Source organism: Ochotona princeps, chromosome 13, assembly GCF_030435755.1.
Source record: "Ochotona princeps isolate mOchPri1 chromosome 13, mOchPri1.hap1, whole genome shotgun sequence".
Lineage (NCBI taxonomy): Eukaryota > Metazoa > Chordata > Mammalia > Lagomorpha > Ochotonidae > Ochotona > Ochotona princeps.
In genome coordinates, this window is record NC_080844.1 from 58118177 (window position 1) to 58133986 (window position 15810).

Here is a 15810-nt window from a genome sequence, read left to right on the forward strand (position 1 = left end):
GGCTCCCAGATGACCCTCACCCGTCCTGCAACTGGAGCAGAAACTCCCTCCCTGAACTTCTGGAGCCTCCCTCCATAACAGAACAAGGCTACAGAGCAGAGCATCCCTTTCACAGCCCCAGCAGGGCAGCATCCAGGGATGTGTACGGGGCATGGGCACACTCTGTCAGCACACAAACACTGCATCCTCGTCCATGTGAGAAGCCAGTAATAGGACAGATGAACATGCTCTTCACTCCGTCACTTACAGGGCCTCGCAGGGTAGCTTGTGGCGCCTCTCAATGCTCAGGGGCCTTGGCCGTTATTGTTTGAAGAACCAACCTATCCAACACTTTCCAGAGAGGCCAGACCCTCCCTGGTTCAGTCTCTGGTTCATCTTCAGACACAGTGAAAACTCCCAGGCAGGTTCAATGGCAGTGACATGGACAAACCTAAGAGCACTGTTCTGTTCCCTCCACTTCTGCTTTGCAAAGAACCCAGAACCAGCAAGACAAATAGATAAATATCCAATCCCACCACCCTCTGAACAGAAACATTCTCGATGCACCTGCCCAAATCCTGTACCTCCTACTTCACAGGTAAAGAAACCAGGGCCAGATGCAAATGCCTGAGGAAAGCCATGGCCCTAAAAAATGGTTGACTTCACTCCCCAGCCTGTCTTTCTCTCTACTGTTTGACACGTCATGGCACTTTCCATTCAGCAGGCACTATCTAGCTTAGTCTAAATGGATCTCAGAAAACAAGCCCAAGCACATCCCCCAGTGGTGAACTCCCATGGGGAGTATGGAACCAGTTCTGACCTGCAAGTTCGCACATGGTGGTAACACATGAGTGGGGATTTCGTTCTCAGACCCCGCTGGCCCCAGGGACTTGCTCTTGACCCGGAAGGCAGTGGTGGTGGCGGCAGTGGTGGTCTGTGCTGGGATGGCTGGCTGCCACACGGTCACATCAGAGCCATTGCCAAAGGCCTGAATTGCATTTTCTGCAGTGAAACAGGAAGAAAACCGATTACAAAGTCCGGCAGTGAGTGTACTAACCAGGGTATCTGTACTCAGAGTCACACTACAAATCCCAATGACAGCACTGCATTTCTCTGAGCCAGACCCAGCCATCCATCCACCCTACACACGCAGAGCCAGTGTTAACGGTCAGGTGCTCAAAAATCAATTCAATCATTAAACACAGAGCCAGACACTTAGCTCCACTCCAGACACAACAAATAGTTACTGTGTTCCTACGCTTATGCCTGCTGCTGACCCAGAGCCTTACCCGGAAACGCTCAGTGCCCAAGCCCTTGGAACACCCAGCCTCCCATGGGCTGCTGACTGGGATCGTCTTGCTTCCCAAGACAAATCCTTGTGCTATGTCAACACGCTCTATCGAAAGCAAATGAACTCATGCTTTAAGAAAAAAAAAGTCTATCCCTAATCCAAGGACTAAGGCAACTCTGTGGCATTCACACTAATTTGCCAGGCAAAACAGTTTCTTAGAGAAAAACCCCACCCCAACCTTATCAAATTCTAAAGAAAATTTGAGATTTTTTTTGTCTCTGCTCTCAGCCTTCCAAATAGAATCAGCATAATTAGATAGCAGCAGCCCTCTTTCACTGAAAAGTCCAAAATGTAAAACTTTCAAAGCTTATTACCATTTCATAGGATTAGACTGTTTTTATTGCAAGAGTAAATTGGTTGTGTATTGTTCCCCTCCCTCAAATGAATAAAAAACAGTTTTTAATCAAGTCCTTGGGGGGTTGGCCTGGATTTAGGGATTTTTTCTTTATTTCATATTCATTGTATGAGAACTCAAACTCCTCTGTCTGGGACCTGAATATACAAACTACTCGGAGCCGAGCCTCTGCGGGCCTTTTTCAATGCACAAAGCAGAATAAGTGACGCCTAACCTGCCTTGTGGAAATGACACTGCGCTCTGAGATTGTAACACTTCGAGGTTTGCAAAGCCAGAAGCTTGCTTTTGACAGTTTTACATCTCGGGGAGTGAGGCCTGTTAGGGGAAAATTCCAGAACTGTTAAATACAAGTTATGCCCCTAGCGATGTCACAGGATTGAATGGGTCAAGCAGAAAGGACAGAGGGGCCGGTGTCCTTAATGGACCCCAGAACCCTAAGGAAATTCCTCCTTTTTCTTGTTAAGATATACATGCAAGAGACTTCTGCCATGGCCAGTGTTGTAGCATAGCCAGCAAAAGCGCTAGCTCTGATGCCTGAGTCCCATATCAGAGTGCTGGCTGGAGTCCCTGCGACTCTGCTTCACATCCAGCTTCCTGCCAACGCAATGGGAAGGCAGAGGAAGGCAGCCCAAGGCCTTGGAACCCTGCCACCCATGTGCGAATTGTGGATGGAGTTCCTGGTTCCTGACTTCATCCTGGCCCAGCCACAGGCATTCTGTAGCTGTCTTACCCTCAAAGAAAACTTGACTTTTAATCCTATTTTTTTAACAGAATTTTTGAAGCACTTCATTACTTTTATAAATTCAGGTAAGAGGACCAAGCTCAATTCCTTGGTGTGCCCAATGTTTTTGCAAGTGCCTGCATACTTGAGATTAGTTTTATGACTCTGAATTTCACTTGAAAATCCAAAAGCCTGTTAATTTCTACTACATTACTGGAAGCACCTGCTGAGCAAATATAGACTTAATTCTTTTTTTTTCAACAAAGGAAATGACAAATGAGGTCCTAGGGTAACACTGAAAAGCTTTGTGTATGTACATGAAAGTTGTTACTTCTTTAAATATCAATCAACACACTGCTAAGCAGTATGGAGAAATTGTCAGGGCTGGGTTCTCAGAATGCTGGCCAGACTTGGTCCCTGATGTTCTGGTCCAAACAGGCCCTTTAATTCCAGCACAGTTTCTAGCTCAGGGGGCCTATATGAATTGTGGCATTTCCACTGCCGTGAGGCTGCAGTAGTAATACCCATGTCTTGGGGAGACATAGTGGCACAGTGGGTTTTGCGGCCCTGCGTCTCTTATTACAGTGCCTAGTGCAAGTCCTGGCTACCCCGCTTCTCATGGAGCTTCCTGCTAGTGTGCCTGGGAAGGCAGTAGGAGCAAGTACTTTGGTCCCATGTGATAGACCAGATGGAGTTTCTGTCTTCTGTCTTCAACTTGGTCTAGTCCTCGCTATAGCAGGCATTTGGGAAAACAAACTGTCAGATAAAACATCCCATACTCTGTCACTCTGCCTTTTAAATAAATAGGTAAATCTTTGAACAGACAGTACAGATACTGTAATAATACTCCTAGGATCCTGGGGAAGACCACTGGAAATTAGAAAATGTGAATCTCATACTCTGTATACCAGGGGTAGGAAACATCTGGCCTGCAAGCTATATAAAATAAATAAAATTATTTGGTCCGGGCCCGCCAAGGCAACCACAGCTGAGACTCAACATCCAATAAATCTATAGCAGACCAAATTTTAATTTGGTATGGCCCACAAGTGATGTTATAAATATCTAATTTCTCTGGTAAGAAAAAAAATCAAAATGTTTCCCTCTCCTATAGGACAAACGTGAACAGACAGACGGCACCCATGAAGGGGGTGGGGCACAGAAGTGTGCACAAAATTCTCGAATTTCTCAGCTGCACTGCCACCTCCAGCGAGCCCAGGTGCATGCATGGGAGACGCAGCATGGTGCCTCTGGAGTTGGACAGCATATTGTTCACGGGGTACATCTCTCTCCGGCCCCATTCCACTGGGAAGCCTGCTTCCAGACTGCCACAGGACAGTACAATAATAAGTGATTCTGTTCCCAAGCAGTGCGCCCCCCACCCATCCGCCAACCCACCCCAATGCTTCTTTCGCTTCCTGCCAACACTAGTTCCTGAGCCTCCAGCTGCCAGGCCAGCTCCTCCATGCCCACCCTAAACACCCATAGGGCTACTGGCATTCATAGTCTCATTTTTCTCAGAGACCTGGAAGGCCAATTCCCCCTCTCGTTTGTCTGAGCTTCCCACATGGTCTAGCCCACCCCGGTTTAGAGAGCCTCTGGAACAGTCTCTCCACCAGCTTCCAAAACCAAAATGCGAGCCATGGGAGGAAAGCGTCTGTCCCACATGATGTATCCTGGGTGATGTGCAGCCCTCAAAGCCTGGGCAGCACCCCGCCCATCATTTGCTGGGCTCCCTGCTGCGTTCTGCAGTGTGGCCAAGAACAGGAGACCAGGGACATAGAGTGTAAAGACAGAGGCGGCAACAGCACCGCCAAAAAAATGAGGTGTATACCGCTGGAGTTGGCAAAGAAAGTGTGTGTGTGTGTGTGTGTGCATGCTTGTGTATGCTTGTGTATATGCATGTGTGTGCACGCCTGCCTTATTTTTCTGAAACTCACTGAGACATGTATTATCCTTGAAGAAGTTCAAGAATTTCCCACACTCCTCCAGGCCATTGCCGCTGTTGCTGCAGTCGCACCACGGGGCCACGCTGAGGCTACTGGAGTCGATGTAGTTGGGGGTCATGACTGTACCTACAAGGCAAACACAAGGTGCTTTATCCCTGTGTGGTGACAGAGCCACTTCCATAGCCTGAAAAGAAACAAATGTTCCTCCGATGGCGTAAAGTGCCGTGGAGAATGTCAAACACCGCATTTGCCGAGTGGGAAGTTATGTAAAGCGGCACATTTCCTTGGCAATTTATCTTGAGCACACAAGCTAATTTACATGTTTACTTTAAAAATCATTAGCAGAACTCTTTGAGCTGCACTCGGGGTATTTTTTTCCCCCTGCACACATGGTATAGATGTCATGGAATTAGGAGAGGATTAAGCTAGACTGCATGAGTTATCCAGTATCCAGCATGTTCTGGAAAATGGCATTCATCTTCTGCCATAGGTAGACAGGGACTCACACATCTTCAGCATTTTTGTATGGGCTTTGAATCCACTTCCCTGGGAAGCAAATGACTTCCTCCGTGTTCATGCCGGGAGCTCAGTCACTTCCTCTGCGTCGCCCCACATCCTGAACCCCAAGGATGGATAGCAGGAGGTCCTTGCTCACCACACCCCCGGCTGATTTCAATCAACTGTTTCGAGTTGCCAAAGAAATGGAAGCAAACAGCGGAAATTCAGTATGTTCCTGGCTCTTAAAGTTCTGTCTGTGGACCCCAAGAGTCCTTCCAGATACACTGGGTGGTCCTTCTCTTCCTCCCTTAGTGCTATTCATGGTTTTTCTGATGTATCCCATGCCGGCACAGAAACACATTGTGTTTAGGCTTAAAGCAACCCAAATGGATTCTCCTGGGTGGCACATATCAGGCAATGCCTTCTGATGCCAAGAAACCTTCGCCTTTGAGATCTGGGGAATAAGTGGCCATGGTCTGTAATCCGCAGGATGTACTTGGTTTGCAAATAGAAAAACGACTTTTGTTAACTCCCACGGGTCAAGGGCATACTATCCTTGCCCTGCACTTCTTACTGATATAAACTACATGATATTTCATGACACGCTGGGATGTGAACCTGGGGGTGGGGCTGGGGGGTGCTCCTCACAACGGCTGAGAAACAGGAACCCCCAAATCCTGAGAGGAGGGCCAGCCTCCTGCAAGCTCAGCACCGTAATAGATCCAGCAGAGGGAGGGAGGAAGGCAGGAGCAAGCTTTGCAGAGGTCAGGACCCAGGATCCAGTCTCAAAAAACACATTTCGGTGTGCACGAGACTGCCAGTCCTTTCCTGTTTCCCTGGCATGTGGGGCTTGCCAAGTCCACCACACCTGTATCCCTCACAGGAGGTTAATGAGAGGCACCGTTGGAAGGACATGGACCCAAGCGTGCACTGTGAGTCTAACAACAAGACAAGGGCATGCCGACACTTGGCCTCTCCCTCTGTGGCCTGCTCTGTTCATTTTTCCTTTGTTGCCAGTGAATATGCCTTAATGATTCTGGGTATTGCTGCACTTCCATAGCTGATAAGTAATCCCTCCTAGGAATTGCTGTGGTTGAGAAGAGGAGAGACTGAAACACAGACTCAGAGGGCTGACCTGACAGGGTGTACTCGCTGGCCACGTGGCTGAAAAAGGGCGCAACGGGGAGGAAGTCAGGTGCGCCAGGAACCAGCACTACTTCAGCACCATGCATTGGCTCTAATTTTCCCAGTCAGGCTGGCGAGAAGGAATTTAGTCCACACTGTCATTCTCTGTAGGAGCTTCCTCCTGCTGGTGACAGGGGTGACCATGGTGCAGACACCTGGCAGGAAGGCACACTCTGGTGGAGCCACTGGCTTCTGACATCTGTGGACACTGTGATCTCTCCCAGACAATGATGACAAGGCCCTTGTGCTGTCCCCAAGCATCTGGGACCCCACGTTTCCTCCTTCTGGCCACTCTATCCTGAGATCAAGGGATCCTGGCCCCAGCCCTCTTCTGCCTCACTGTTTAACTGTGGCATTCCCAATGCCAGGAACACGGTTTCTTCTAAGGACACAGGCTTTGAAAGACAGCAAACACTGTTTCTGCTGCAGCTGTTCTCAGGGGGGAACACTTGGCCCTGACTCTGAACTGACTTATCCAGAATATCAACAGCGAAACAAAGGTCCTTGCATTTTGGGGTTTTATTTCCAAAGGGCCATTTCTGGGAAGCACTCATTTTGATTTGCCCAGACTGAATGTCTTCCAACTTGCCTATCTTCAAAGTTCCCTAATTCGGTTAGCGTTGTGTGACTTCTCTTTTGTCATAACAAGGCTTTCTCCCAGTCTTGCTCTGCGTGGTCAGTTCCCCAACTGGGATGCTTCACTTAACTAACAACCTGCTGTCTTCCTGCTCCTTAATCATCCCTGCTTCCTGCCTCGGATTTCTGCACATCCATTATCTTCCCACATCTCTCCCTCCCCTTCTTTTTCTACAGGCACATCCTTAAGGGCCTGACACCAAGGACTGGCACAAGGATGAGTGGGAGACTTCCACCATACAGACATTGTTGACAGGCTCTCAGGGAGGGCGTGTGGGCCTCTGGAAAGCAGACCCTGCCCCCTGCCACTCCCCCACCTTACCAATCAGCCCCGAATAGGCGAGGAGGCAGTCAGCGTAGTTCTCCTTCAGACAGCTGCTGGCTGACCTGGACTCCGGCTGGCAGTTAGTAAAGAAATCAGCAAGGCGAGATCTAAAATGGGAAGCAGGAGAGCAACAATGCTTTAGAACTCTGCAAGCCTCGGGGCTGGGGCGGAGTGGTGCAGAGAGAGGCTGGTTAACAGGTACGGGGGTCAGCCGGAGGAGCGGGAGTAATTTCTCACGTGTTATAGCACAGCTGGGTAGCTGTGGTTGACAACAACTGATTTCAAAACAATGAATGGAGAGGATGTTCAGTGTTCCCAACAACCAGAAAGGATAAACACTCGAGATAACATTTGCCGATTAATCTGGTCATCATTACACACCGCCCACAGACGCGTGCCAGAAATACGTGTCAATTAAAAATGTTAAAAATACATTAAGAGGAAAAAATCCTAAGTCTCTGAACAGTTGGCAACTTTTCTTTGTTCTTTTGTTGTTGGCTTTTCCACACACACAAACACACAGAATGCGAGAAACTAGGCAACCACTGGCATCCTGCGTTACACAACCTCTGGGTGTCCCCTCCCCCAGCCCTCATCCACCTGTGCCTCTGCTTATTTGGAGAGAAGTCTTCAGGGCCTAGAACTGGAGAAATCTAAAGGCTTTGAAGTTTCCATCCAATATTTATTTCTGACTAGGCTTATTTGCATCATTCGGAAATACGCCTCTCCACACACTCATCAGAGAGCCACACTGAGAAAATATTTACTTTATACAGAAGCATGTCCCTGGCATCAAAATAGGATCCCGCAGCCCATCTGTTCCTATAATTCCTACTGGCTTGAAGAATCCTTGTATCTGTCTTGTAAGTTCTCCCTCATCCTTAGCCTAAGGAGAGGGAGGCATTCCAGCCAAGCAGCTCACTTTGGGGGAGCCACAAAGACAGGTAAGGGTGGCGGGTGTGCACGGCCTGTGGTTGAAGGATATGCCAGGAGGAGCCGCTGAACAAAGTGCAGCATCTGTCTGCCCTCTGGGGACTCTCCAGGGGCTGGCACAGACCACCACGCAGCTCATAGTGAGGGTGAAGCTGCAGAGACCAGAAGGGCACAGAAGCCCCATACTGGCTGGTCAGGGCAGGGGAGGGCTTCTCACTGGCCTACTGGCTGCTTTCCAGTCTGAAGGGGATATTGGGATATTGCTGGAGGACTCACGAATGAGAACTGTGACATCCCTGAGGTCACATCCAAAGACAACACTTCTGCTTCTATGACAGAACACAATGCACTAGGGGGAGAATTTAAATTCTCCAGCTATTAAGGGAGACAATGGGAGGCGGTGTCCATCTTCTTCTGAGTTCAGCTCACCCTCCAGTTGCCTGCCAGCATACCCAGTGATGCCCTCCTCTTTCCACTCAAGCAACTGCTGTCTCCTTAGCACATTTTATGACGTAAACAAGATGGGGTTGGTACAGCCCAGCAGGTTGCGAGGGATGGGATGCTGGAGGTTGATAAGAACCTGGTAGAGGCACATTATGCATCCTTTTCTGGCCACTTGGAACTGGCAGCAGCATGCCAAGGCCTGAGGCCGCGAACTAAGTCCTGAGCACCCTGTGGAGGCTGCAGTGTGCTGCAGGCAAGGCTGCCTTTTTCCTCATACTCGGTCACCAGGCCATGTCCCAGCTCCGGATCTGAGCCATTATGCAGGACTCTGCTTTACTTCTATGCCCAGCCCCTGCTGCTCCTTGGCAAAATCCTTTCTAAGGTGCCCCAAGTGTTGCTCAGCACCAAAACTGAATGCCCTGACCACAGCCTCCCAAGGACGATTCTAAACGCATGTGTGTGCACGCGCCTCCATGACTTCAACTCAACACAGGAGATACAACCTGGCTACTTCCTCTGATCTGGTGAAACGATTTATTTTTGGGAGAAAACCTCCAAAGATGGCTCAGGCTTACTCCACTGGCTCTGATGGTACCCAGACTGGAGTGACAGCTAATTTCCAAAGAACTGTCCTGGTCATGAAAGTTAATGATCTCATGGTATCAGCCCCCTAACTGTGCAAGGGCCCATTGCAGCACAGGCAGCTGGGCTCCAGCTCTGCACACAAGCTGGCCGCTGAACAGCCCTCTGGCCCGGCCTCCAGAGATGCATCCTCTTCCTCCCAGGCTCTCAAGCACACCATTAGCTGAATGACACTGCGATGTGGATTACTGTCCTCCAGTGCGAGGTTAATCCCACCAGGCTCATTTTGCTTAACAACCTCAGAAGTGACTTGCAATTGGACTCTGAAATGAAAGGCTAATTGAGTCAGTCTGCTGCAGAAAGCATCGCCCCAATTGGGTGGATGAAACCAAGCACACTGCTGCAGGCAGAACCCTGGACAGGCTTCATTCTGAGAGCAGACTGTGGGCACAGACCCCAGGCCTGAGATGAAGGCAGCCAGTGGACAGGAAGAACTTCGAAACAAGAGTGAACACAGGATGTTCACATTATGGGATTCCCATTTTATGGAAGGAAACATTGAAGTTAAGAAACAGACACTGTGCATTAGCTGAGCCAGCTCATTCCTGCTCATTTCTCATGTTAGGGAATTCCGCAAGTTGGTAGACATCACAATGGCAGCCTGACAGTGACTGTGGCGGGAGTGTTGACACCGTGTAACCAGCAAATCTTAACAAATCAGAGCTCAGGTTCTTGTTGCAAAACTGATGGTTAAATATTCACCAGCACACACAGCTCAAAAGCCAGTATATGGAGTCAGCCCTACTGATGAAGCCAGCTTCCTATATTGGGCGTCAGGGTCCAATACTTGCCCTCCCATTACCATCACCTTTGTGCCACATCTAATATATAGCAACAACTCCCTCCAATCCGCATTTTTCCAAAGAAGGAAAACAGTCTCTCAGGAGACTCTTCCTTCCCATCATCTCTGCCCTCTCCAGTTCTTGCTTCAGTCCTAAAGCAGTACGTGCAAGTGGTATGAACAGTGACAAACCAGCAATTCCCAAACTTCCATGACTGATCGACAAAGTCAGGGAAAAAATCTTGTCCTTGAACTTAAATAACCCATAGCCTACATGCAGAGAGGAACAGCAGTTTTTGTTTGTTTGGTTGGTTGTTTTTACTTATAAAAGATACTGCAGTGGAGATCTCTTAACAAAGAGGTTACAAATAAGAAGTCCTAACATTGAATGGTGCTTCTCTAGATGTGAGGTAGGTTCCATAAATTTTAGCTTTTCTTCCTGACAACCCTCATGGAGTACTATTATTTTATTATCTGCATTTTTCAGATGAGAAAAATGAGGTGGAAGAAGGCTAAACCAGAGTGATCTGCTCATGGTAGAGCCGGGACTCAGAACCACATATTCTGCCCCATAACTTAGGCGTCTGACATTAGACATACAGCTCAGAGATGTGGCTTTCAGTAGGGCCTGAGCCTGGAAGGGCGGGTAGAGTTTATCAGGTGGGTAGAGTTTATCAGCTTTTGCACAGGAGGGTAGTTCAGGCAGAATGCATAGCAGACTACTATAGAAGTCCAGGGGAGCAGCTAAGTGGTGTTTGTAGAGGCCAGGCACTCACCGAAGTACCCAATGTGCATTACACACTCACCACTCACTGCAATCTTATTGAATAAAACTAGCATCTACGGCCATACCACCCTGAACGCACCCGATCTCGTCTGAATAAAACTAGCATTCCGCTGAATTGATATGGAAGCTGAGGCATAGAGAGGGTAACTCCCTCCAGGTGACCTGACTCCAGAGCTGAGAAGCATTCTCAGCCACTGTGCCTCATGCCCATGACACTGCCAATTGCCCACTCCACATAGCTGGCCACAGGTGCAAACAGGGATTGTGGGAGCTGACACCAGTGACAAGCCTGGGATGATGTAAGTGTTTGGGTGTTATCCTAGAAGTAGTGAGAGTAACTGCAGAATTTGAAAAAATCATTTTTTGGGACCAGTGCAATGGCACAGAAACTTAAGACTGTTGCAAGGGCATCCCATATGGGCACTGGTTCTAGTCCTGGCTGCTCCACTTTTGATTCAGCTTCTGGCTACTGTGCCTTGGAAAGCAGCAGCAGATGACCCAAGTCCTTGAGCCCCTGCACCCACCCAGAAGCTCCAGGTTCATGGCTTTGGACCAGCACAGCTCCAGCCATTATGACCATGTGGGAGGTATATCAGCAGATGGACCCTCTCTCCTCCATCTCTCCTCTCTCTATAAATTTGCCTTTCAAATAAGATATAAATAAATCCTGAAAAAAAATTTATTTGAAAGTCAGGGCTACAGAGAAAGAAGGGGAAACAGATGGAGAAGATCTTCCCTCTACTTGTTCACTTCCCAGATAGTTGCAATGGTTGGATATGAAGTCAGGCGAATCTTCCAGGCCCCCCATGTGAGTGCAGGGCTCCATGAACTTGGTCCATTAGCAGGGAGCTGAACCGGAATTGGAGCAGTTGGGGCTCAAACCAGCACTCAAATGTGATGTTGATATTAAAGGCCCTGGCTTTGCCCACTGTGTCACAATGCCTACCTAGCTGAAGAATTTAAAAATCAAATGCAACATGGTGAGATCTGCATATAAGAAGGCTCTTAGATTTCAATCATTCAAAAAAGATTTGCTGAACCCCTTCCCTGTGCCCTCTCTGTTCTAGCTGCAATAGAAAGCCCAGACAACTGAAGACAGAAGGGACAACCACCCAGGAGACTGCAGCCATGACCCAGAGCGCTGAGGGCCAAGTGTGGAGAGAATAAGAAAATTATGCACCAGGCAGTGGCTAGCTAGTGCCAGAGCGGGAGTTGGGAGAACTCAGCAGACAGCAGTGCTGTGGGGGGAAGACACCCGGAGAGAACCATATTTGCATAGAAGACAGTGAGGCTGGCTGAAGCTGTGTTGAGTCTGGGCCACCCAGGAGAACCAGCAGCCTGGCAGGTTGGTGGAGCTCTGGCATCTTCCATCTCCGCAGTCCCCTGCCATGGCCAGCAGCGACCATATGCACAGCACCCGAGGACAGCCCCACAGACACACCTCCCCCTATCCATCCTGGGTCGTGAAACACACTGTAATTGATTTCAATGGCTTCCCTGCTTGGCCTGCTCTGATCCAACACCAGGAAGCTGAACCGTCCAGGGTGAGATTAACAAAGAAACTCCACAATTGGATTTCTGCTGGAGACACGAAATCTCCATGACTACGGCGGCGCTGAGCTATGACTGTTTTTCTCAGAGAAAATGAAAAGCAAACGAATAGGCACTAATGTAGAAATGTGTTGCCCTCAGTAAGAGAAACAGCCCCCTACCCCTTTCGAGAAGGGGACAAGGCAGGCAAATACCAAGAGGGCCTTAGAAAATCTACAAAACAGTAGCTTAGGCAGCAGACACTCTGTTAAGTAGAAAGAGAAAAACGATGACAATGATAGCATCTAGAAGAGTGTTATCAAATAGCAGACCGTCTTTGGGCAGTGGGGATGGAGAGGTCGTTGTCCTGTTTTTTCACTAATAGTTTCAGAAAAACAATGTTGTAGAAAACAGATAAAAGCAGCAGCAACCTACCAGTGATGCTCAGTTTAACGCCTCCTGGCTTACCAGAATCCTGTAACACACGCTTATCCAGGACACAGCTCATCTTTGGACAGCAGCTGCATGGTTGGTGGAACTGAGCCCTGGACTAAGAATTCTGAGCTCCGGAATGGATTCCAGGCCCTGACACTAATTAGTGAGAGTTGCAGAGTATGTTGCCTAACTTCTGTGCTCTGGGATTTCCCTTCCGCCTCCAAACTGTCACCCAGGAGACCCTCCAAACTGTCTGAGGAGAGAATAAACAGCACACAAGCAGTGGTGGATGCATTCTCATTCTTGCCCATATTCCATTTTGCCATCACCTAGGATTTTATTGTCAAGACAGCTGGTTGCCTTGGAGTCCAGAAAATAAGATGTTTTTTTTTTTTTTCAATAGTGGATGGCCCTCACTTCACATACAAGAGAGCCATGGCCCAAAGTCCCATGGCAGTGGCCGTGGATGGCACTCACTGGGGGAGGAGCTGAGGTGGTTTGATTCAGTTCCCTTGGGACCATGCTGAAGCCATCAAGTGCATGTGGGTCTTCCCCTCTCACCATGTCAGCTCCTCAGACCCCCTCCTCATGCCCCACTCCCCTGTAGAGGCATTATGAATGTCAGGCAGGAGCTTGGCAGGTGTGACATACGCACAGCCGACTGCACAAGAGTGCAGGGTCTGTCAGTGAATTAGTCCTCACTTATGAAGGGGACTATTGGACCCTACCTTTTCTGGGATAGGACTGTGGGACTCCACATCACCCAGAATAAACCAGAACCCTAGCACAGCAACCTTTTACTGATTTATTGCCTAACAAGTCCCTGAAGTTTTTTCTCAGAAAATGAAGGCTTTCTTGTCTAGGAGTTCAGTCCAAGTCATTTGGTTTCAGTGAGTCTGGGGAAGGAAATGAAGAATGACAGATAAGGTACACGAGCTTGGGACTGGCGTGCACCTGCTTTTAATCCCAGCCCTATCTCCTATGCTCTCCCACCTCAGCATGCTATTTCACCTCTTCAAGCCTTAGTTTGTTCACCTATAAGATGGTGTCAGGGCCACATCCAGGTATTTTACCTGGTTGATGTAACACTCAAATGGCTGCTACCCAAAGCTCCTCATCCTGAATCCAGAAACACTGATTTCCCAGCACGATTCTACTTCCGCTCTTCCATCTTTTCTCCCCACTTCCTGACCCATTCTAGTGAGAAGATCTTGAATCAGACACATGCAACAAGGTCAGAGGGAAACAAACATTTTAGTCTACCATCTGCTCAGCCTTACATTCTACTTAGAACCGGCTACATTTATTTAAGTCAAGGCACCAACATTGACCAAAACGAACTTGAGAAACTCAAAGCCAGGAATTCTGTGGTGAAGCTTAACCCCGTTCAGTTGTATGAACTCTTAGAAGAAGAGCGTGCGAGGAATGGCTAAATTTCCCCCCAGGGACTTATACAGAAAAGCAAGCTTTCTTTTCTAAAACATTAAATAACCGGAGGTTTGCTAATATTGCTAAAAACAACGTGCACAACCGGCTGCTAATATTAGAGCAGGGACGACAACGCTGGAACGCTGGGATGGGAACTGTCTGGTACAGTGACACAGAACAGATTTTTCCACTTTCTGTTTTTAGAAAATTACCTTAGCCCTGATTCTGCTGTAGCCTACTGGAGACCACATCTGGAAAGCTTCCTTCAGGAAATCAGAGCCTGTATGAAATACATTTTGCAGGGGTGTTGCTGTGTGTTGCTATTCTTCATCCTGTGCTGTGAACCCTGGCTTGCCAGAGCAGAGGCCTAGCATTTACAACGGCAGCAGGGCTGCAGAGCTGAGCCTGGGTCCAACTCCTGCCAGGCTGTTGAGTGTGGGAGAGACAAGTTTGTGTGGACGTGTTGGGGCAAAGGCCCTAGGGGCAGACACACACACCCAAGTGCATATGCACAAAACTGCACACATCTTGTCTTCATCAGCCCCCACACTTGGTTCTGCTCAGGTGGGAACAACTCTTAAGGCCGGGCCAGCTGATGTGTTCATGAAGTCAAACAGACCATGGCCATGCTACTGGCCTTTGCTTCCTGGGACAGGAAGGCCGCTGCAGCCAAACAGAGATCAACACCTGCTCTCCCAAGTCTCTGAACAGCCTCATCCTGGTATGTGGGCAACTCCAATCCATTTAGCAAAGCCCTGGGGAAGCCCTGAGCATGCCTCCTTCTATGGCTCTTTGGCAGGGCTCCCTGGCAGCCTTTACATGCATGGGTTCCACCTGCAGTTGTCCTGCACATGGGCCCTAGGAGGCTGCCCTTCCGGTGGGTGCTCTGAGACTGGCCCACCGCTGCTCTCTCAAAGCAGCACCAACATGGCAGGAGGCGGGGTGACATAGCAAGGGGAATCAATCTCATGGTGCCACTTCTTGCATCCTGCCCCAAGAGACCATGCAAGTGGAGAGTTTCGGGACAGCAGGCCATGGGGCATGCAACGATACTCCCTCTGCCTTTCGAACCATCTCACACTGTAGCAGCTCCCTGGGGAAGCCTAGGCTGATACCTCCCCCCATCACCACACCAATGTCACCTTGCACAAACGGGGTTCATCATTCAGCATCCACAGAGCAGCCGACAAGGCTTGACACCTATTCTTTCATAGACAAATGTGGAAAAGCGATCATAATGGTTGGCAAGGGGATCCATTTCAAGCTGGCAGTGGCTTCAGTACTCAGATTGAATACCCCAGGGCTAACCTTAGGTCAGGACCTCCCAGCTGCCCATCCCAGAGCTCTCACTCAAATGGATGGTCACTGTGTAAGCAGACTGTGAGTAGAAATGGGAACACAGAAAGATCACCAACACTAAGTCAAATAAAACTGTTCTGCATTAAGCTACATTATGTCCAATAGTGCAGAAAATCTAGCTTTGGAGGTATACATTTTTAAAGGAAGAAACTGGAGGCTTTAGATGATGAAACGGCCATTGAACTTTCAGATAACCCACACTTGTCTGCCAGGATAACTACAGGTGACAATAATGTTAAAGTTTTAATGAGTCCATCTTGTCCAGGAACCTTTGATATTTCTGCAGGAAACTTATAGATTTGTGAATGTTGGCACGAAGGAGAATAGAAATCTAGATGCTCTATCCATCCTTCAAAAGTAGGACCACAGTTCAAACTCCAGATGAACATAGTAAAAAAGAGTACGGCAGAGTATGGCAAGGCGATTAAGGAGACGTAGGCAGATTATCTCAGGTTACCTGGATGGTCTAAGT

General features: G+C 48.6%; 1 protein-coding gene across 2 annotated transcripts in view; it reads right to left on the bottom strand.

The window, feature by feature from the left end:
* Positions 1-15810, bottom strand: part of GFRA1 (GDNF family receptor alpha 1) — a 195513-nt gene that overhangs the window by 22225 nt on the left and 157478 nt on the right. For both annotated transcript variants that reach the window (XM_004579794.2, XM_004579795.3), the window contains 3 exons: positions 6997-7106; positions 4347-4481; positions 800-981 (listed from right to left, as the gene is read on the bottom strand). In XM_004579794.2, coding sequence (XP_004579851.1) covers positions 800-981; positions 4347-4481; positions 6997-7106 — 427 coding nt within the window. The remainder of the gene's footprint in view (positions 1-799; positions 982-4346; positions 4482-6996; positions 7107-15810) is intronic.